Below are 22,970 nucleotides of genomic sequence, written 5' to 3'. Positions count from 1 at the left end.
GATCGGGTCTGTCTCCAGTGGCAAAGCTTCCTGTGTGGGCAGCTCAGTTCGTGGAAGTTCGGCTCCGTGGCTGGAGGGCAGCCAGGGTCCCGGCAGATGGGCGAACTCACGAGCGCCCACAACAGCTCGGCCAGGTTTGGGCGTTGGGGAGAAGAGAGGGGATGATGGCTCCCACCTGAGTGTCCCGGCTCATCTGACAGCCTGACCCATTCCGGAATCTTCTTGGACACTGCAGATCACTACTCACTACTGCCCTCCTCCATTTTGCACAAGCCACTGACTCACCCTTTAACCAAACTGCTGCCGCCTATGTGATTCTATTTAATGTGTGATTTGTGTAATAAAATGTTTTAACAAAATGGCCGAGTACCGGATTCGTTCAGCCAACTAGGACGAGACGGGGCCACAGGTGACAGACACAAGCCACCCATGAGGACCCTAGCTACTCAGAAGGCTGAGATCTGAGGACGGCAGTTCAAGGTCAGCCTAGGTAGGAAAGTCCGTGAGACTCTTCATATAACTAGCAGAAAGGAAAAAGGCTGGCACTGTGTCTCAAGTGACAGAATGCTACCCTCGAGGGAAGCATGGACGCGTGCGCGCTTGTGCATGCGTGCACACACGCACGTGCACACACACGTAGCCCTAAAGGAGCACAACAGTGGAGCACTGACGTACAGCAGACGGGGAATCACCACAGCAGGAAGCCGCCGCAGTCCATTTGGAAATCTTTATTTGTTAATTCCCACAAGCCCGAGAACCACCCGTGGCGAGCACAGTCCAGGGACAGGAAGCGGCGTAGACGGAGGATGCACGGAGCCTAAGTCTGGTTACAAGCTTCAAAAAGGAAAGCCTTAGAGGGCGGCGGGCAGAGCCGGGGTGCAGAGGGAGGACTCCCGTGGCCGCCGGCGTGGGGGCCAAAGTTGTGCTGTGGCAGAGGAGGCAAGGGTCGCTGCTGACAACCTCCGGCCCCCCGTGGCCCGGCTGAGTCAGCTCCGCCTCACGGGGCGGGGAGGCAGGGGGAGGAGGCAGCCATGGAAATGAACCGGCAGCCAGCAGCCCGGTGCACCTTCATCAACCACAACCAAAGCACCGGCGCTCGGCCAGGGGGCCGGCTCCTGAGCCCACAGTGGGGCGCGGGCCGGCACCGGGGCTCAGAGGCTGGGGACCCCCCCCCCCCAAGAGCGCTTGCCAAGGACAGTTCCTCTCCAGGGAAGAAAGTAATGAATAAAAACCACATCTGGTGCCTGGCACGCAAGACATTGCTTCGATCTCATGACCAAAAGTTGTACTGCTCCTCGCATAGCTCTTAGACCCAAGTTCTTACTCGTAGTAATTCATGTAAATCTCGCTTCTCTTACCGCACCGCTGAGAAACGTTCAGGTTTGCAGTTTTCATGTGAACTTTCCCTAGAAATCTTGCTGGTGCCCATCTGAGTTTTCTAAGATTGTTATATTTTGTACTTAATGCGGTGTTTTAGTTCTGTTATGATTTTCATCAGCCAAGGGAAACGGAAAGTTCTTTTGTTTCTTAAAAGATACATTTTTCTTTTAGTACTTCTGCATCGTATTTACAGCTGAGGAAATCTGAAGTGTAAGATGGGTCACAACGGCCAGGGACGCGGTCCGCGTCCGTTTACTAAGAAATGCTTCCCAAATGACAGGAAATAAATAGGACAGGCATGGGCGGAGTCCTCTGCACGCAGGCGCCGGCCAGGGCCTGCGGCCTCCGGGCGGACTTTGCTAAGAGAAGGCCGGATCAGAAGACGCACGGTGGTCAGGAAAGCAGCGAGCCGGGCGCGGGGCGCGGGGCGGGCGGTGGGGAGGCGCCCGGGCCCGGGGGCGCCCCGGCCGGGCGCGTTACCCCGAGTCCCTCACTCGGCGACAGATCTCGTCGGTGAAACTCTGAGCACTTGGCTTTGCCTCCCAAGTCTTTCGTTAGGGTCTGAGGAAAGGAGAACAACCACCACCACCACCATAATGATAGCAGCAGCACCCGCAGGGCGAGTCAGGGCGCCCCCAGGTCCGAGCCCCTCGGGCCGAGGCGGGGGGGCGGGGTGGGGAGGGCAGGGGTGGGGGGGGCGGGGTGGGGGCTCAAGGCCAGCCGGGGCAGCAGAGCCAGGGGACGCAGCCGAGCCCAGGGGCGCCGTGGCCGAGCGCAGGCCCGGCGGGGAGGGGGGCGGGGCTCCTCCGGGGTGAAGCCCTCAGGCCCCTCGTTCCCCCGTAAATCGGGGCGCCCCCCCCCCGGCGGTCACCCGGCTGCGGCGGGCCCCGAGCCCCCCATCTCCGCGCACAGCGGAGGCCCCGGGCGGCGGGAGCGGTTACCTTTCCGTCCTTGATGGTGGCGAGCACGCGGCCTCGATGCGCTCGGCCTGGTCGTAGAGCTTCATGTGGCGCAGCATCATCACCCCGCGCTCAGCAGGAGGGCGGTGGGGTTGGCCATGTCCTTGCCGGCGATGTCCGGGCCGTCCCGTGCACCTGCGCATGCGCGGGGAGAGGCGGCGCGCGCGTGAGGCGGAGAGCGCGGCGAGCGAGAGCGGAGCGCGCATGCGCACGCACACCGGGGAGAGCGGCGAGCGAGAGCCCAGTGCGCGCTGCGCGCCGCGGAGAGCAACGGGAGCAGACAGAAGGGGGCAGGGGGCGAGCCGCACAAGCACACGTGGTGGCTCAGGGGTAGCCCGTGGGCTGAGGAGGAAGGGGAGGAGAGGGGGAGGGGGAGGGGGAGGGGGAGGGGGGAGGAAGGAATCCGGGAAAGCAGGGCTACTCCATTCGCTCTCCTATCCAAGTGAAAGAAAAATGGTTGAAAACTGCCCCATGCGATTCACCTGACACGGGGCTGGGGACGCGGCCTAGCAGGAGAGCGCCGGCCTCGCCTCCCACACACGAGGCCCTGGGTTCGATTCCCCAGCACCACACAACACAAAAGGCCGGAAGCGGCGCTGGGGCTCAAGTGGCAGTGCCAGCCTTGGGCAAAAGAAGCCGGGGCAGCGCTCAGGCCCCGAGTGCAAGGCCAGGACTTGGCTCCCCAAAAAGCCGGGCTCTGGAAGTCAATGCCTTGCCACCCCAGGTTCAAAGACAGCCCAGGCAGGAGACGCTGAGACTTGTAACCCAAAGAACTCTCAACCCGGACGGGGCACTGTGGTTCCAGTGGTAGAGCGCTAGCCTCAAGCAAAGAGCTCAGGGACAGCTGCGCCCAGGCCCTGAGTTCAAGCCCCACAACTGACAAAAACAACAACAAAAAAGCCACAAGTGGAGCTGCGCCAAGTGGTTAGAGAATTAGCTTTGAGCATAAAATCTAGCAAAGAGCCAACGCCTTGAGTTCAAGCCCCAGAACTAGCACCAGATAGACAGACAGGTGATGGGTATTTTCGTGGGACAGTTTGCATCCGGAGGGGAAAGCCTCCACGTAAGCCGACAGTCCCCAGAGCTGTCCTGCCCTGCACTGTCCTGCCGTCCAGCGTGGGGGCAGAGCCCTTACCGACTCGAAGATGGCCACTCCGTTGGCCCCGATGTTGCCGCTGGGGGTCACGCCCAGACCTCCGATCAGCCCCGCGCACAGGTCGCTGCAAGGCAGAAGAGCACTGCTCAGGCTCACCGAGTGCTTGTTCCCAGCTTTCAAGCCCATCTCCACTCAAAAGATGCAGGGCTCCTTGCAGGCGGAGCGAGGCAAGGCCAGGCACAAGGTGGGACAAGACAGTAGAGTCCAGAGACAGTAGAGTCACCCCGGCCACGCCCAGACACCCCAACCGTCGGGCTAAGTGATGGACACACCAAATCACCAGAAAAGCAGTCAGGAAGCACACAAGAAATGAGAAACTAAAAACAGACCGAATGACAGACTTTGAACATCACATATAGCCAAGCACAAGTAGCCTGCGCCTGTCCTCCCAGCTACTCAGGGGGCTGAGATCTGAGGACCAGGGTTTCAAAGCCAGCCTGGGCAAGAAAGTCCATGAGATGCTCATCTCCGGTGAACCAGCAAGAGGCTGGAAATGGAGGTGTGGCTCAAGCGGTAGAGCACCAGAGTCCTTGAGTCTAAGGCCCAGCACTGGCACAAAAAGAAAAATGGCAGTTTGGCCAACAACTTGTGGGGCGGGAAGAAAAAAGGAAGGAAAGAGAGCAAAAGGGGGAAGGAATGTAAGGTGTGGTCAAATGAGAGCATGCAGGAAGAGGCCAGCAAAAAGAAGGAAAAGGAATTGTTAGGTTGAACTCAAACCCCTTTTCAACTTCAAAAAAGCTGGGAACCAACGGCTCATGCCACCTTGACGATGGCAGTTCAAAGCCAGCCCAGGCAGGAAGACGGAGACGCTCATCTCCAGCCAGAGGCAGAGCTGGTGTTCAAGTGGCAGAGTTAGCCCTGAGCGCTGCAAAAGCTCGGGGGCTGCGCCCAGTCACTGAGCTCCAGCTCCACATCTGGCACAAAACCAGCGAGCGTTGGAAATGACTTGTCACCCACCTCGCTAGGAACAAAACCAACGACGTGTGAAAGCTGGGAACCATGACGTCACGATCAGGGTGTCACGGTCTCCCAGGGCAGGCTGCTCAACCACACCGCCTCTGCCAGGCAGGAGGCGCCCGCCTGCCGTCCGTCCCAGCTGCGCGGGAGGCTGAGCGCCGAGGGGCAGGGCTCAAAGCCAGCCCAGGCGGGAAGTGCACGAGACCACACCACTCAGGAAAAGCTCCAGTGGCGCTGTGGCTCGTGTGCTAGAGCACTAGCCTTGAGCCAGAGAAACTCAAAGACAAGCACCTAGGCCCCGAGTTGAAGCTCCAGGACAGGCCAACTAAACAAAACAAAAACAACAGCCTCGGACATCGGGGCCTGAGGTTTGGGAATTCAGCTCCTAATGTGACGACACGCATAGCTATGGCTTATAATTGAAAATGAAAGCTGAACACGTTTGGCTGTGGTCGGCTTTAGGACAGCGCTACGACAGTGACAGGCGGCCACTCACCTAAGGATGTCTCCATACAGATTCGGCATGACAAGAACGTCAAATTGGGACGGATCCTGTACCATCTGCAAGGAATATATATGTATAGATTCGAGCATTCCGCAATTAAACGTGTGATACACACATGGGCACCCTACGCAGTTTCACCACAAAAGGTGACCCCATAAATAGGAATGCATACTTACATTCAAACACACCGTATCAAGATACATCTCGTTAAATTTAATATCTTTACAGTTTTCTGCAACTTCCCTGCATTTCTGCAGAAAAAGTCCATCTGACATCCTCCTGGAAAGGAAGATCGAAACATTTTAAGTTCCCGTAAAGCCACGATGTCTGACTTCAATGACAGCAAGATGGGTTTCTGAGGCAGCTGATGAAATTCAAGTCTACAAGTGCTGATCCAAGCTGGGCGCTGGCCCACGCTGGTAATCCCAGCTGCTCAGGAGGCTGAGAGCTCAGGGTCACGGTCAAGGTCAGCATGGGCAGAAAAGGCCAGGAAACCTCCAACTTAGTCACAGAAGTGGCGCTGTGGCTCAAGGGGTAGAGTAGTAGCTCTGAGCAAAAGGAGCTTAGGGACTGTACCCTGGCCTAGCCAAAAAAAAGTGTTGATCCTAACAGGAAAGACTATCTTATTAAATCATTAAAATTGCTTTAGGAGGTTACCTGAAGTAAACTACTTTGTGTGTGTGTGTGTGTGCGCGCGCACGTGCACACACACGCACTGGTCCTTCGAGCTCAAGCTCAAGGCCTGGATGCCGTCCCTGAGCTTTTTGCTCAAAGCTAGCTCTCTACCACGTGAGCCACAGTGCCATGTCCGGCTTTTTTGGCGGCTCATTGGAAATAAGAGTTTCATAGACTTTCCCACGCCAGCTGGCTTTGAACCTCGATCCTCAGATCTCAGCCTCCCGAGCAGCTAGGAAGACAGGCGGGAGCTACCGCACGGGGCAGCTAATGACTATTTTTATTAATTGCTTTCTTGCATGTTTAATACTTGTCTTAGGCTGAGAGAAGTGGTTTCGCCGGCTCAGAGACGACCTTTAACAGAACCTTTAACGACCGTCCACAGGACGGACACCAGAGCGGGCTACTTGAAGCCCCCAGCAGGAGGCGGAGCTAGCGACACCTCCCACGCTGTGAAACACGCATGCGTGGCCTCTGCGAAGGCCACGATGTCTGGGGACGCCGCCTCCTCCCGCTTCGTGTGTGTGCGGGGTACTGGAACTCGACACTCAGGGCCTTGCCCAAGGCTGACATTCTACCACTTGAGCTGCATCCAGTTTTCTGTTGGCTAACTGGAGATGGGAGTCCTACAGTCTTTCCTGCTCTGGCTGGCTTTGAACCCTGACCCTGAGAGCTCAGCTCCTGAGTAGCTGGGGTCACCTGAGTGCGCTAACAAGTGGGGAGAGCTTCTTTTTCTACACTCCCAGCGGGGACTCCAGCTCCGCCTCCAGCTCGTGCCACGGCCCCCGCGGCAGAGCGCAGGGCGAACGCCCGGCAGCACGGCCGGCCGGGGATGCATAGGCAGACGAGCGAGCTGCAGCGAAGGGAAGGCCCGCCATGGCCCGCCGCCCGCCGCGGCCCGCCGCCCGCCAGCCCAAGCCCGCGCACTCACATGATGGTTGGCCCGTGTGCACGGCCGTGACGTTGCTCCGGCGGTTGTTGCGCGCGTACTCAAAGGCGAACTCAGCAATGCGCTTGCTCGCACCCTCGGTGATGAGCTTGATGCTCTGCACAACTCCATCCACGATCTACAGGAGAGAAGGACGCCCCGGCTCACTGGAAGGGGCGTGGCTGGCACACCCCACACCACAACGAATGGGCAGGGGAAGGGCGTGGCTGGCATGCCCACGCGACACGATTATGGGCAGCGAAGGGCGTGGCTGACACGCCCACAGGACACGAATTGGCAGCGGAAGGGCGTGGCTGGGGCATGGCTGGCACGCCCACAGGACACGAATGGGCAGCGGAAGGGCGTGGCTGGCACGCCCACGTGACACGAATGGGCAGGGGAAGGGTGTGGCTGGCACGCCCACACCACATGAATGGGCAGGGGAAGGGGCGTGGCTGGCACGCCCAGGTGACACGAATGGGCAGCGAAGGGCGTGGCTGGCACGCCCACACCACATGAACGGGCAGAGCCTCCACTTCCGGTCCACTGAAGGGGAGGAGCAGTCCCAAGTGCAGAGAAAGCAGCCCACGCAGGAGTGAGGATGTATCTGAAGCTGGCGCGGTGGCTCCTGGGGGGCTGAGCGCCGAGGATCGCCGCGCACAGCCAGCCCGCAGCAGGACCGGCCCGGACGCTCCGATTGCCGCTGAACCGCCAGAAAGCCACAAGTGGAGCTCCGGCTCCCGTGACGAGCGAGAACGCAACAACCCTGTGCCGGGCCCTGTGCTCCAGCCGCCTCCCCTGGCCCCCCCCAGAAGACGACGGAGAGCCTACCACGTGCTCGATGCCGCTGTACTCTCCTTCCGTGTTCTCCCGGATGGTGACAATGTTGACGTCCGTGTAGGGCGTTCTGTAGCCTTCGATGGACACGCACGGCCGGACGTTGGCGTAGAGGTCAAAGGTCTTCCGCAGCAGTAGATTCATAGACGGGTGACCCGCCGCTATCGGGGTCTTCAGAGGGCCTGGGGGAGACAAGACCAGGAGACGTGAGGCCTCCCGTCCCTGAGAGACCCGGGAGACCGTGTGGTGCAGGACCTCGCTCTCCGCCCCGCAGCCATCAGGGGAGAAAGCCTTGCCGCGCACTTGACAAGGGCCGAGGACTGTAGCAGGGCCTGCGGTCAGCTGAGAAACCCCCACAGGCAGGGATCTGCCCAGGTTGAGTGCTGCGGCTCACGCCTGGAGTCCTAGTTCCTCACGAGGCCGAGGTCGGAGGATCACAGTTCAAACGAGCCAGCCAGGGTAGGAAAGAAAGTCTGGGAGGTTCTTAGCGCCAATGTACCACCAAAGAGCTGGAAGCGGAGCTGTGGCTCAGGTAGTAGAGTCAGCCTAGAGCGGGAAGCTCAGGGACCGTGGCCAGGCCCTGAGTTCAAGCCCCACCTGGGGCTCACACCTGTAAGTCCTAACCCTCAGGAGGCTGAGACCCAGAGGACTACCACTTGCAGCCAGGGGTTCAATGCCGCCCAGGCAGAAAACAGATGCCACCTCCAATTAACCAGCAAAACACCAGATGGGAGGCATCTGTCATGATGAAGAGAGCTGAGGAGGAGGGCAAGGCTCTGAGTGGAAGCCTGGGTACCGGCAGCCCTGCCCCCCAGATAGGAAGGTTAAGTAAAACATAATCGAGTGAAATACACAGACACTGGCAGTGACCCGTCAATGTTCTAAAGAACACTTACAAAGCCCGCTGAGCTGGGCGAGGGGGCGCAGGCCTGGAGCCCCAGCACTGAGGAGGCCCGGGCAGGAGGATTCAGAGTTCAAGGCTAGCCTAAGCTGCGTGGCAAAAATGTCTCAAAAGTAACAGACATGGGGGTGCCAGTGGTTCAGCTGGTGGCTCACACCTGCAGCTGCTCCGGAGGCTGAGATCTGAGGATCCAGGTTCAAAGTCAGCCTGGGCAGGAAAGTCCACGAGACTCATCTCCAGTTAGCCATCCAAAAGCCAGAAGTAGAGCTATGGCTCAAGTGCTACAACTCTAGGCCTAAGCAAAAGAAACTCAGGTACAGTGCCCAGGCCATGAGTTCAAGCCCAAGGACGGGCCCATGCACATATACACACATGCACGTGCGTGCGTGCACACACGCTAATAGAGCCAAACAGGCAGGTAAAGAAACATGCAGCTATGAGTCGTTATGTCCTAACAAGGACAAGAGGCTGCCCTTGCTTTGCCGGCCTGCCAACCCTGCAGCAGTGGGACCCTGCCCGGGGCAGCAGGGGCGAGGTGGGGCTGCGGCTACCTTTCAGGCCCATCTTGTTCTTGTCCATGGACTCCTTGGCCTCCGGAGGGATCATCCACTTGCCTCCCGGGCCCTGGATGGCGGTGACGTTCCGCTCTTCCCACTGGATGGGAGCCTGGAGGAGAGAGCAAGACAACGCTGCACCATCCGCCCCCCCCCCCCCCCCCGCTCACGTCCCCAGTGGGGCCTGGGGGACAGAGCAAGACAACGCTGCACCGCCCGCCCCCCCGCCCCATGCTCATGTCCACAGTGGGGCCTGGGGGACAGAGCAAGACAACGCTGCACCGCCCGCCCCCCGCCCCCCTGCCCCATGCTCACGTCCCCAGTGGGGCCTGGAGGACACAGCGCAGGACGCTGCACCGCCCACCCCCTGCCCCCCCCCACCGTGCTCACGTCCCCAGTGGGGCCTGGGGGACACAGCGCAGGACAACGCTGCACCGCCCGCCCCCCCCCCCGTGCTCACGCCCCACGCAGCCAGGAAAGAGCCCCAGATCACCCCCCAAAGTCACTGCCGGCTGTCACCTGGCCCCCCTTCTTCGCAGGACCCTAGGTGGCTATGGCTGGAATATGAACGAGCGGGGAGACAGAGCTCAAGGAACACGTCCCGGGCCTGGTGCACACTCGAGCCCCCCGCACGAGGCCGGCCGGGCGCGGGCGGCGCTGGCCGTCACCCCAGCCGCTCAGGAGGCTGAGGTCTGAGGGTCGAGGCGTGACGCGGCCCAGGCAGCAGAGCCCGAGACTCCACCTCCAATGAGCCAACGCCAGGGACAGGGGAAGGGGCGCTGCGGCTCCAAGCGGCGGAGTAAAGCCTGCAGAGCACCCCGCCCTGAGTTCAAGCCCCGACACGCTCACACCCCCAATACACAACAATCGAAGCTGGGAGCTCCAGGAAATGGAAACACCAATGTTTTTCTTATTTTTCTCTTTGCTTTTTGTCTTGTGTGTCGGTTCGTCTGTCTCTGGGAGGGCAAGGGGGGCACAGAAATGGAGGGACGGAGGTGAACACACTGGACACCATGTGGAAAATGAACTCCACAACTTGTGGCGGGGGGAACTGGGAGAGAGCGAGAGAAGGGGGACACTGTACAAAAAGAAATATACTTAAAAAAACAACAACCTACCGGGCTGGGGATATGGCCTAGTGGTAGAGCGCTCGCCTCGTATACATGAAGCCCTGGGTTCGATTCCCCAGCACCACGTATACAGAAAACAGTCAGAAGTGGCGCTGTGGCTCAAGTGGCAGAGTGCTAGCCTTGAGCAGAAAGAAGCCAGGGACAGTGCCCAGGCCCTGAGTCCAAGCCTCAGGACTGGAAAAACAAACAACAACAACAACAACAAAACCCACCAAATTAAACTGTTCTTTCTCCTTTTCCTTTGCTTCTCTGTGAATATACTATAACCCACTCAACTGGACCTTTCCCTTTCCCTTCCCCCCCCCTTTTTTTTTGGCCAGTCCTGGGCCTTGGACTCAGGGCCTGAGCACTGTCCCTGGCTTCTTCCTGCTCAAGGCTAGCACTCTGCCACCTGAGCCATAGTGCCCCTTCTGGCCGTTTTCCATATAGGTGGTGCTGGGGAATCGAACCCAGGGCTTCATGTATACAAGGCAAGCACTCTACCACTAGGCCATATCCCCAGCCCTCCCTTCCCCTTTCCTTTCCTTGCTTTCCAGTACTGGGCTTGAACTCAGGGCCTTGTACTCTTACTCTACTTTTTCTGCACAAAGCTAGTGCTCTTACTAGTTGAGCCACACCTCCACTTCTGGCTTTTTGCCAGAATCTCAGTCCCAAAGATTTTCCTACTCAGGCTGGGTCTGAACCACGAGCCTCAGATCTCAGCCTCCTGAGTAGCTAGGATGACAGGCGTGAGCCAGCAGCGCCCAGTGTGAACTGTACACGTTTTGTGAATGGACTGTATTCCATCTGAAAAACAACAAAGAGGACGTGGAGCTCACATGGCAGTGGGGCACCGACTTCAAATACGCTGGGAGCAAGAAGGAAAAAAGGAGCATGCCATAGCTAGGAAGGCTCTGTTTGAATGATCAACCAGTCGTTTTTCTTTCTGCCTCCCTCCTTCCCACTGCACGCACACTGGACGGCCAGCGGGGCAGAGGGCGGGGCAGAGCCCGGGCCTCCTGTGCGAGGGTCAGGAGAGCTGCACGCACACTGGACGGCCAGCGGGGCAGAGCCCGGACCTCCCCGAGGGTCAGGAGAGCTGCAGTTTGCTTAGGCGCTGCCTGCTGCGTCACCAGCACCTCCTCTGCACCACAGGCGAACAACGTTGCAGCCGCTGCAGCCGCGTACTCTCTGTCCCTTCATTTCCAGCAGGAACCAAACCGCCTCTTACTAAGTCTCCCACATGTATTACAATCACCTGGCAGCTGAGGGCCGATAACAAGACGGCGTCGGATTAAAGTTCGAGGGGCCTACATCCCCAAACAGCTGAATTTTAACTACCCATCTGAACTGACAAGTGGGCGACTAGAATTACTGATACTGCATCCTCTATTTCATTTTCACTCTTCACGTGCTGGTGTGAGGACTTAAACTCCGGGCCTGAGCGCTGACCCTGAGCTTTTACAATCAAGGCTGGTGCCCTACCAATTGAGCCACGCCTCCACGTCCAGCTTTTTTGAGGTGGTTCATTGGAGACAAGAGTCTCAGACTTTCCTGCCTCAGCTGGCTCCAGTGATGGTCAGATCTCAGCCCCCTGCCTAGCTCCGATTGTAGGCATGAGCCATGGGCATCTTGCCAACTCTATGCTGCATTTTGGCAGGAAGGTACAATGAGGCAGACAGGTGACTTGGCAGGGCTGACGCTGAACCTGGGCTGGGCTCAAAGATCCATAAATACCGCAGTACTGAGTACTGCCTTGATGACAAATAGCTTCAATAGCTACAGTTTGGAGATGGGGTAACAAACAACATTGTAATTGTTACAGTCACACTGCATTATTACAGAGAAAACGCGGGGGGGGGGGGCGCACACACCTCTCACCCCAGCACTTACAAGGCCCAGACAGGAGGATCCCAAGTTCAAGGCTAGCATAGCAAGACCCTGTCTCTCTTTTTTTTAGGTCCAAGACCAGGACTCGAACTCAGTACTTGATGCTTTAGCTCGCTGGTTGTGCTCCACCAACTGAACCACACTCAAGCCCTGCGAGCCCTTGTCTCAAGGAGAACGTAAGTCATGAGGGAGGGGTGACAAGTAGGACAAGACCTGTACTCACTACCTGGTCTAGAACAGTAACCCCTCTGCACTACACCTTCACCACAGAAAACCCCACAAAAACATAAAAACCCAGCTGGTACCAACCTTACAGGATTGGGTGCAATTCATCCTAAGAGTACAATCTCTCATGGGTTAAAAAAACAAACGTTTGAGTTATTATTGGGTGGATTTATTATGTCACTCACTTTGGCAGCATCAAAGATTTTCATAACGGCAGTAGAAATCTCTGGGCCAATTCCATCTCCTGGAATTAAAGTTACTGTCTGAACCTAAATAAAGAAATCATTTAAGAAACACAATCAGTAAAGTTTGGAAGGTTTAGAAAAAGAACATCACTGACAGAGAAATCCTCTTTATAAGTATGCTTTCTTTTCTCCTGTCTTTTTTTCTTTTCTTTTTTTTGCCAGTCCTGGGCCTTGAACTCCGGGCCTGAGCACTGTCCCTGGCTTCTTTTTGCTCAAGGCTAGCACTCTGCCACTTGAGCCACAGCACCACGTCTGGCCATTTCCTATCTATGTGGTGCTGGGGAATCAAACCCAGGGCTTCATGTATATGAGGGCAAGCACTCTTGCCACTAGGCCACATTCCCAACCCCTCCTTTCTTTTTTTGAGGTCTGAAATTGGGACTCGAACTTGGAACCTGCCACTTTCACTCCCTGGCTAGGGCTCTGCCAATGAGCCACGCCTTCAGCCTTCTATAGGTATTTTAGAAATGCCCAAGTGCTGTTAGGAAAATACCCCCTCCCTCCACCAGAACCATCAAAGAAAAGGGAGAAATTAGCGGACACAAAACTCTACAAGTCTACTCTCTCCTTGAGTTCAGAGGTTACAGAAAGAACTCAAATGGCCACCCTTTTCCTTTTTGTACCGAGACTGGGCTTTGAACTCAGGGCCTGGATGTTGTCCCTTGGCTTTTTTACTCAAAGTTGGTGCTCTATCCCTTGAGCCACACCGCTAATTCTGGCTTTTTGCTGTTGAACTGGAGATAAAAGTCACAGACTGGGCTGGGGATATAGCCTAGCGGCAAGAGTGCCAGCCTCGGATACACGAGGCCCTAGGTTCGATTCCCCAGCATCACATATACAGAAAACGGCCAGAAGCGGCGCTGTGGCTCAAGTGGCAGAGTGCTAGCCTTGAGCGGGAAGAAGCCAGGGACAGTGCTCAGGCCCTGAGTCCAAGGCCCAGGACTGGCAAAAAAAAAAAAAAAAGTCACAGACTTTCCTGCCTGGGTTGACTGAGGCTCAATCCTCAGATCTCCGGCTCCCGAGTGGCTGGGATTACAGATGAAGCCACCAGAACACTCTTGAGATAAAACAAGACAAACTACCAAACAGACTTCACAACTGCAAGTTCTTTCCAGACAAGCTCAGACGAGGCAGACTGATTCAGGTCTGTGGAACTAAAGCTAGGAAAACAGTTCACAATGTACTCCAAGCACAACTTAGAGATTCCTCGAGGAGGCAAGCGTTCTCTTGTCACTGGGATCCCGGTTCTTCAGGCATCTTCTTCAGGCACACGAAGCTCTTTGCAGACCCTCCGGACACGGGAGGGCTGTTTAGACACTTGGACACAATCAGACTCCACAGGTCACCGGAATCTAGGAGGTGCTGGGCAGTGGAAATTGCACCCAGTAACACACGGTTAGCTGGCAACACCTAAGAGGCACTGAGAACCACAGTCGGCGCTTCTGATCTAACAGCGATGACTTGCTCCAAAGGTTTCAGACAAAACAGGAGCCAGCATTTCAAACATAAACCCCAAAACTATGCCATGGGAAAGATCAGAGCTGTGTGTGGGGAGGGGTGTGTGTGTGTGAGTGTGTGTGCTGGTACTGGGGCTTGGCCTCGGCCTCACATTCTCACTTGGGTCTTCTGCCCAAGACTGGTGCTCTGCCACTTAAGCCACACTGCCACTTCTGGCTTTTTGTTGATTAACTGGACTCTCTGGGTTGTTTTGTTTGGGAGAGAGGGGGTGCTGGTCCAGGGGCTTGAACTCAGAACCTGGGTGCTGTCCTTGAGCTTTCTTGCTCAAGACTAATACTCCACACCACCGGAGCCACAGCTCCACTTCTGGATTTTTGGAGATTAATTGCAGATAAAGAGTCTCACAGACTTGCCCACCTGAGCTGGCTCCAAACCACGATCCTCAGATCTCAGCCTCCTGAGCAGCTAGGATGACAGGCGGGAGCCAGCAGCATCTTAGGTTGAGCATTTAAATAAATTAAGACAATGTGCAGATCCTCTGTTCTGGGAAACTGTATTCTACCTGGCTTTTATTTTTCCATTCTAATTGCTTTTCTTTAAAAACAAACAAAAAAAATTCAGGAGCTGGGAATGTGGCTTAGCAGTAGAGTGCTTGCTTGCCTAGCATGCATGAAGCCCTGGGTTCAATTCCTCAGCACCACATAAAAAGGCCAGGAGTGGCGCTGTGGCTCAAGAGGTAGAGCTAGACTGGAGCAAAAAGAAGCCAGGGACGGTGCTCAAGCCCCAGGACTAGCAAAAAAAAAGAACTCACACTTCAATTTCCTGCCTTCCAATGATTTCTCCTGGATGAGAAGATAAATTCTCAAATTTCTCTGGACAGCTGAAAAAAATCTTTAAAATTACTACCTCCTCTTATTTCTTTTGAAAACAATCCATTCTACCAGGCTAATACTTGCTTTTAGGTTGAGACCAGGACCTGATGCTTTTGCTCATTGACTGGTATTCTTTCTACCGATTGAGCCAGGCCCCAACCCCTAAGATACATATATATATATATATATATATATATATATATATATATATATATATATGAGGGATGGCTTGGAAGTTAAACACAAGCACAGAGGAATGGTGGCAGCGGCAGCTTTGGGGCTACGTTTGAAATGCTCAGTCAGCGCCCTTGAGCGCGAGTACAAGCCGCGCCCACATGTGTGCTTAAGCAGAGCAGAACAACCCTTGGGCTTGTCCCTCCTGTACCTCCCAATGTGACAAACGTCATCAGGCCACCAGGAAAATGTAGTTCACTTCCACCGCAGAATATGAGGGAAAAAAGAGGCGCAGTGGCCTTAGAAATCTCCGATGGCCTAAAATGTCATGCGGGAAGCACAGGAAGGAGGAGATCCAAGCCAGACGCTGTACAAGGGGTAACGGCAAAGTAAACAGGAACTCACTGACCACAGTCTTAGAATATGGATCCAAAAATGTGGTATCAGCTTTGATAGCACAGACCTCGGATGCTGGGAATGCTAAAAGCAGCAGATTCAGTGAGCAATCAATAATTTATAAAGAATATGCGAAGAACAGAGAGGAAACTACAAGATGATGCTTGAGAAATCCTTTTTTCTTTTTTGCCGGTCCTGGGGCTTGAACTCAGGGCCTGAGCATTGTCCCTGAGCCTCTTTTGCTCAAGGCTAGCACTCTGCCACTTGAGCCACAGCGCCACTCTGGCTTTTTTGGTAGTTTAGTGGAGGTAAGAATCTCAGACTTTCCTGCCTGGGCTGGATTCAAACCACGATCCTCAGATCTCGGGCTCCTGAGCTGGGATGACAGGCGAGCCAATGGAGCCCAGCTGTAATCTACTGTTTTAGGACAGCTCACAAAATAAAATGCAAAGCAGGCTTTGAAGCTTCTCAACAACTTCCTCTTAGCTGGTTCTAGCTCTAAAAACCACCACGGTGTCAAAATGAGAATGGGAAATAAAGTATCAGGTTCAAGGTAACCTCTTTTGTGTGTGTGTGCTGGTGCTGGGGCTTGAACTCAGGGCCTTGGGTGCTGCCCTTGGGCTTTTTCACTCAAGGCTGACACTCTACTATTTGAGCCAGAGCTCCACCTCCCGCGTTTTGTTGACTTGGCGTTAAGAGTCTCATGGGATTTCCTGTCCTGGCTGGCTTTAAAGCATGATCCTCAGATCTTAACCTCCTGAGTTTCTGGGATTACAGGAGAGAGCCACCAGCACCTGGCTGGTAATTTCTTTCTTTCTTTTTTTTGGTCAGTCGTGGAGCTTGAACTCAGAGCCTAAGCACTGTCCCGGAGCTCTTTTGCACAAGGCTGGCACTTGGAGTCACAGCGCCACTTCTGGTTTTCTGGTGGTTCACTGGAGCTGAGACTCACGTAGCTTTCCTGATGAGTCTTGGCTTTGAATCGCGATCCTCAGATCTCAGCCTCCTGGGTAGCTAAGGTTACCACTGGCACCTGGCGGTAATTGCTATTTTTTTTTTTTTTTTGGCCAGTCCTGGGGCTTGGACTCAGGGCCTGAGCACTGTCCCTGGCTTCTTTTTGCTCAAGGCTAGCACTCTGCCACTTGAGCCACAGCGCCGCTTCTGGCCGATTTCTGTATATGTGGTGCTGGGGAATCGAACCTAGGGCCTCGTGTATCCGAGGCAGGCACTCTTGCCACTAGGCCATATCCCCAGCCCGGTAATTGCTATTTTTAACAAGGCTTCTTCAAGATATTACTGCCAACAGGCTCACATAGCCAGCTGTAATATAATTCTTTCAGACGTGCAAGTGACCTAGCTAGGAGATTTGTGTATCTGTTAGCCAATAGGTTTAATATATGCTAGGAGGGCCAAATTTCCTTAGTTTTATAGGCGTGAAAATTAAATGTTATATCATAGATTAACAGAGCACCGTTCTTGAGAAACTTCTAAAAGGAAAAAGAAAAGACATAATTATACTCACACCACCAGCAAAACCTCTGGTCACCTGTTTTGGGCTGTGGAATGCTCCCAGAAGCCGAGAGACCTACACCAACAACAGAGAAAATGTCACACGGGGCGAAAGCACAGCATCCAAAGGGACAGGAGCTCCTCCTGAGGGCTGGCATCGGGAATGGCCAGGCGCCACTCCCCCGTCAGCAGTGGCATGACGACAACTAGCACAAGCACTAGTAGCTCACAGTGGCTGAGTGCTTGGATTTGAAGACCTAACCCTCCAGTAGCTCACAGTGGCTGAGTGCTTGGATTTGAAGACCTAACCCTCCAGTAGCTCACAGTGGCTAAGTGCTTGGATTTGAAGACCTAACCCTCCAGTAGCTCACAGTGGCTGAGTGCTTGGATGTGAAGACCTAACCCTCCAGTAGCTCACAGTGGCTGAGTGCTTGGATGTGAAGACCTAACCCTCCAGTAGCTCACAGTGGCTGAGTGCTTGGATGTGAAGACCTAACCCTCTGATCCAAGAACGCGAGCACCACACTTTCCTTCTCTGCTCTCCCTCCCTCCCTCCCTCCCTTCCTTTCTTTCTTTCCAGTCCCCCCCCCCCCCCGCTTTCTTTCCTTCTTTTTTTTTTTTTTTAAGTGCCAATACTGAGGCTTCAAATTAGGGCCTTGGTACTGTCCCTTAACCTTTTCTGCTCAAAGCTGGAGGTCTACCACTTGAGCTTCATTTCAGCTCTACTTCAGTTTTTGGGTGGTTAATTAAAGATAAGAGTCTCACTGATTTTCCTGCTCAGGCTGGCTTTGAACTGTGAGCCTCAGATCTCAGTCTCCTGAGTAGCTAGGACAACAGGCGTAAGCCATTGGCACCCAGCAGTGATCTGCTTTTTTAAGAACAATGATCATGGGCTGGGAATATGGCTTAGTGGCAAGAGCACTTGCCTCGTATACATGAAGCCCTGGGTTCGATTCCCCAGCACCACATATACAGAAAACGGCCAGAAGTGGTGCTGTGGCTCAAGTGGTAGAATGCTAGCCTTGAGCAAAAAGAAGCCAGGGACGGTGCTCAGGCCCTGAATCCAAGCCCCAGGACTGGCAAAAAAGAAAGAAAGAACAACGATCGTGCTGGGCTCTAGAAGATTTCAACCTGAAGCCAACCCCAGACAAAAACTGTAGACCCTACCTGAAAAATATCTAAAATAAAGAAGAACAGAGGTCAAATGTAGAGTAACTGCCCGCAGTCCTGAAATCAAACTCCAGTACTGCCCTTCCCAGGGGGGGGGGGGGAAAGAAAGAAAGGCCACATGAGACACAAAGGCCAAAGGCATTCAAGTTGACTAAAAATGTTGAACTCATTTTCCTCATGACATATCCAGAGGGGACGAGGCTCTGCTTATGTTCTGATTAGGGAGTCGTCCTCTTGGGGGCCTGAGCCCTGACTACAGGAGGAGGCCTCTGCGAGAGCCCACAGGGGGCAGAAGGGCAGGAGCAGGAACTGCACCCACTAATCTCAGACTAAGCACAAGGCAGGGTGGGGCCTGAAGGAATGCTCCAAAGGGAGACCCCGCTGGCTCACACCAGGAACTCTAGAGGCTGAGATCTGAGGACCACAGTGCAATGCCAGCCAGGCGGGAAAGGCTGTCGGAATCCTATCTTCAATTAACCACCGGAAACAGTACAAGCCGAGATGTGGCTTACATGGGAGCGCGACAGCCTGGAGCAAAAACCGCTAAGGGACAGGGAAAAGGCCCTGAGTTCAAGCCCAGAACCTGTACCACTACCAACAGCAAAAACCTCCCGAAGCCTTGGCCACAGCGATTCACCCTCCAGCCCGTGGGCTGTGAGCAGGGAGTTCATTTAAACGTCACTCTGTAACGAGCACCTTGAGAAAATTCCCAAGTCTGCCCCTTACACCCCATCTTCAACCCTGCAGAAAACCCTGAGAGAAAAGCTAGTTACACAAAACAGCCTCCTGGTGTGGGACAGGAAACCTCACCAAGAAACCAGACTTGCAATGCCAAGCCAGGCGTGCCCTTTAACGATCTGCTTGCAGTTGTGTCCAGGGCCTGACACAGTGCCTGCCGTCATAGGTGCTCAGTGAATACCCGCTGAAAGCCGGAGGCCAGCCTCAAGTCCCCATCTCACTAGCTGAGGAGGTCTCTCTGATTTAAAACACAGCCATTGACCCTCTTTATTTTTACTTGTTAGTACTGGGGCTTGAACTCAGGGCCTGGGCACTGTCCCTTGGCTTTTTCACTCAAGACTGGTGCTCCACCACTTGGGCCCTATCTCCCCTTCTGGCTTTTGCTAGTTCAATGGAGATGGGAATCCCATGGATTTGTCTGCCCAGGCTAGCTTCAAACTGTGATCCTCAGATCTCAGACTCCTGAACTGACAAAATTACATGTGTGAGCCACCAGGGCCCAGCTTGATTCTTTCTCTCTATTCCCCCAGTCTTGGGGCTTGGGCTCAGGGCCTGAGTTTCCTTTGCTCAAGGCTAGCACTCTACCTCTTGAGCCACAGCGCCACTTTCGGCTTTTTCTGTTTGTGGTGCTGAGGAATCGAACCCAGGGCTTTGTAGAGGCTAGGCAAGCGCTCTGCCCCTAAGCCACATTCCCAACCTTGATTCTCTTTAATAACTAACTTTTCTATGTATGACATCTCTTCTCCATGATTTCAGGATAGATAAGTAATAGACAAAGTCACCAGCGCCCAGCCGAGTAGGATCTTTTAAGAGCCTAGACTGGATCCCTCAACAAATCCCTAAAGCCAGCTTCAGATTCTGGGCCATCTAATTCCCACTCCACATTTTCTTTCCACCTTCTATTCTGGTGGGGCGACAGTAAGCGCCCGCTGAAGGAAAGGAAGCTCACCACTGTAGCTTGCAGGAGTGTCTTTAGAATCCCTCTATTTTCTCGACATGAACATCTTTTCCAAGCTGCAGCCCTCCCCCCACCCACCCCCAAAAACCCTTAACGAGAAACCCAGCAGGGGAGCTGCTCTGATCAGAACTGGCATCCAAGATGAGTATGGCGGTTAAGTGCCTGCAATCCCAGTGCTCCAGAGGCCCAGGCAGCAGCCTCTCCCTTCTGAAGGGTAGCCGGCCACACAGGGACTCTGTCACTCAAGAGAGAAAGAAAGAAACTGGCCCAGCTTCGCTCCTGAGGCGCCAATCCCCAAAGGGGGAAGAGTGGCTCAGAGGTCAGACCACTGCAAAGGTCACACAGAATCCACTTCAAAGGGCATCTCCTCTTCTGACGTGTGTGTGTGCGCGCGCCACTACTGACAGGGACTTGAACTGGGCCTGAGCCCTGTCCCTTAGCTTTTTCTCTCAAGGATGGCAATCTATCACTGGAGACACACCTCTACTTCCAGCTTTTTGCTGATTAATTGGATCTAAGACTTGGATCATGGACTTGTTTGCCCAGACTGGCTTTGAACCATGCATGCTCCTCGGATCTCAGCCTCCTGAGCTGCTGGGATGACGGGCGTCAGCACCAGCATGTGGTTCTGAACTCCTGCTATGAAGGCATTCCTTGCAGATTTCACTAAAGGCAAAACATTTATCGGCACCTTCATCACCACTCGTGCGGCTGCGGTACTTCCTCTGAAGACTTCACTCACATACTGAAGATCAATCAGTGCTGGGTAACAGTGGCTCAGCCTAGCTTCTCTGGGGGCTGAGATCTGAAGATCACAGTGAAAAGCCAGCCCGGGGAAACAAATCCTTGGAAGTCCTATTTCCAATTAACCACCAAAATACCGGAAGCGGGACGTGGCTCAAGTGGCAGAGCATCAACCTTGAGTGAAAAGGCTAAGGGACAGCACCCAGGCCTTGACTTCAAGCCCCGGTAAAGGCAGGTGCATAGCCTCCCCCATAGATACACACACACAAAGATGCATCAGTGAACCAGGTTGTAAGTGTAAGCCCAGTGACCAAGGGGCTGATTTCTCTTCACAGTGACACACTCTCTAGCTTTATCTTTGGGAGCAAATTCAAATCTGAAGAGGATGATGCAATACAGTTTAGTTACTGAGCAAGTAACCAGTTACTGATGCCCAAGAACTATCTGTGGGCTTCATCACATCCAAGATAAATACATTGATAGCTAAGAAAGCTCCAGACGTCTGTGCTTCTTCAAGTACTAGCTGTGTTTGGCGTAGATATTTTGCATGTGGGCCTATAATTTATAGGCTCAGAGATGATCATTTGTTCAAACTTTGCATGGCACTGCCTAGATTCAAACCTAAATTTTGTGTAGCAATCTTAGTCACAGTGTGTTTCTGAACTTCCCTTGACACTGAAAACAGGAGACATTTTACATATGTCCTTTGAAAAGTAAACGTCTAGGGAGCTGCCCCATAGTAGCAACAGGAGACCTAAGGCCTATTTCTCCCTGTACTGTGCCCATAATTTGCAGCGTGACCTTGGCCACAAAGCAAGCAGACTTGGCATGGAGAATCCCTATACCCAGCCCTGACAGTGACCTCTGGTGTGACCTTGGGTGAAGCCCGTCCTGGGGACGCGTGGCGGGGTCTCTAAGGAGCCTTTCTGGCCCGGGCCCCGGAGCTGTCAAGGAGAGAGAGAGGCGGCCGGAACAGGTGGAGGCGCGCCGGGAGAGCGGTCCCGTGTCCTCCGATGGGGACGCCGATCGACGTGCGAGGACCGGAGGTCAGCCCGGGAGGAGCTGCAGAGGCGCCCCGGCCGGAAGCGCGGCCCGGGGACCCGCGGCTCCGGGCCGGCCGCCCGCGCCCGCGCCCGGCAGGGCCCGGCGGCCGCCGGGCTCGGCTCCAGGCCTGGGCCAGGGGAACCTCGGAGCCGCGGGCCGCGCGCCGCCGCCCCGCCGTGACCTTGACGCCATCCGCGGCTCGGGCGCGCCGGGCCGGCGTCGGGCCGGTCCCCACCCGGCGAGCGTGCGGGCCGCGGCGCCCCGGCGACCGCCCGCCGACCGCTCAGGGGCCCCCCGCCGGCCCGGCCGGGCCCCGGCCCCGGCCCGCGCGCGGCCCGCCCCCGCCGGCCCCCCGCCGGCCCGCGCCCGCCCGCCCTCCCGCGCTCACCTTGGAGACCCACGCGGAGCCGGCCATCGTGTCCGCTCCTCTCACGGCGGGCGACAGCAAGACGCGCGCGCAGCCGGCGCCCAGCGCCCGCCCCCGCGGCCACGCCCCGTGCGTGACCACGCCCCGCCCGCGCTCTCCTCCCGCCCCCTTCGGACGGAGCCGGCTCCGGGCGCCGTGGCTCTCGCTGGCCAATCACCGGGCGGGGTCTCGGTGACGTCACGCGCCGCGTTCGGCCGCGACCCGGAAGCGGCGGGGCCTGGGCCTCCTTCCTCGCGGCGAGGCGCCTCGCCGGCCGGTGCCCGTGGGCTTGGCGGCCCGGGGGCGGGGGGGGGGGCGCGGCGCCTGGCGCGGGGCTTGCGGCCCTGGCGAGCGGCCCTCGACGGCCGCTCGCTCGAGTGAGCGGCTGTCACTGGAGCGCCGTGAACCGACCGGACGCCGACCCCCGGCCGGTGGGCGCCCGCGCGCCCGCCCTCCGCCCCGGCCTCCGCCCGGGCGGGTGGGGTGCGTCCCGGGGGCGCTGCCCGCCCGTCGGGCCCGGCCTCCCCCGCCGGCCCCGCCCCGGCTCTGCCGCTGCCCGGCGCCGGGTCCGGTCCCGGAGCTCCGAGCTGAGCAGGCAGGATGAGCACCGATGAGACGCCACACGCGTGGGTAAGCCCGACACGGAGGGGGGAGCGAAAGTGAAAGCCGGGGCCGGGGTCGAGGTGTGGTTCCCAGCCAGCCTGGGCAGAAAGTTCTGTGAGACTCCATCTCCAGTGACCCACTCACGAGCTGGAAGTGGGGGCTGGGAACGTGGCCTAGTGGTGGAGCGCCCGCCTCCTATCCATGAAGCCCTGGGTTCCATTCCCCAGCACCACATAGATAGAGAAAGCCAGGAGTGGAGGTGTGGCTCAAGTGGGGGAGTGCCAGCCTTGAGGAGAAACAGCTAAGTGTTCAGGTCCTGAGTTCAAGCCCCACTATCTGCACTCCTTAAAAAACACACAGCCTATTTCAGAAGGAGCTCAGCCACACGCAAGCAGGTGATCTCATTCCACCGTACAGTGGAGGCCAGAGAAGGTGTCTTTGAGGAAACATCCGTACCAGTGACATTCCACTCACAGAGCCCCAGCGAGGCTGAGGGGGAGACGACCGAAACCAGGTCATCCTGCCCCTGGGAGGGCTCTCTCCAGACCCGACGTAGTGACCACATACCCAGAAAGGAAAG

At 55.9% G+C, this 22,970-nt stretch overlaps 1 protein-coding gene across 1 annotated transcript; it reads right to left on the bottom strand.

Moving 5' to 3' along the window:
• Positions 1-1,324: 1,324 nt before the first annotated feature.
• Idh3a (isocitrate dehydrogenase (NAD(+)) 3 catalytic subunit alpha) lies at positions 1,325-21,878 on the bottom strand. Its single transcript, XM_048369348.1, is given in 15 exon segments — positions 1,325-1,898; positions 1,900-1,941; positions 2,322-2,344; positions 2,347-2,404; positions 2,407-2,462; positions 2,465-2,474; positions 3,475-3,559; positions 4,949-5,013; positions 5,134-5,236; positions 6,560-6,699; positions 7,392-7,579; positions 8,850-8,964; positions 12,262-12,345; positions 16,741-16,803; positions 21,770-21,878. Coding segments are annotated over 15 exon segments (1,101 nt in total). The 5' UTR covers positions 21,797-21,878; the 3' UTR covers positions 1,325-1,856.
• Between the last annotated feature and the right edge of the window lie 1,092 nt (positions 21,879-22,970).

Source organism: Perognathus longimembris, chromosome 20 (genome assembly GCF_023159225.1).
Source record: "Perognathus longimembris pacificus isolate PPM17 chromosome 20, ASM2315922v1, whole genome shotgun sequence".
NCBI classification, from domain to species: Eukaryota; Metazoa; Chordata; class Mammalia; order Rodentia; family Heteromyidae; genus Perognathus; species Perognathus longimembris.
Note: the sequence above shows the minus strand (reverse complement) of the source record. Positions and strands in the feature narration are given on the sequence as shown.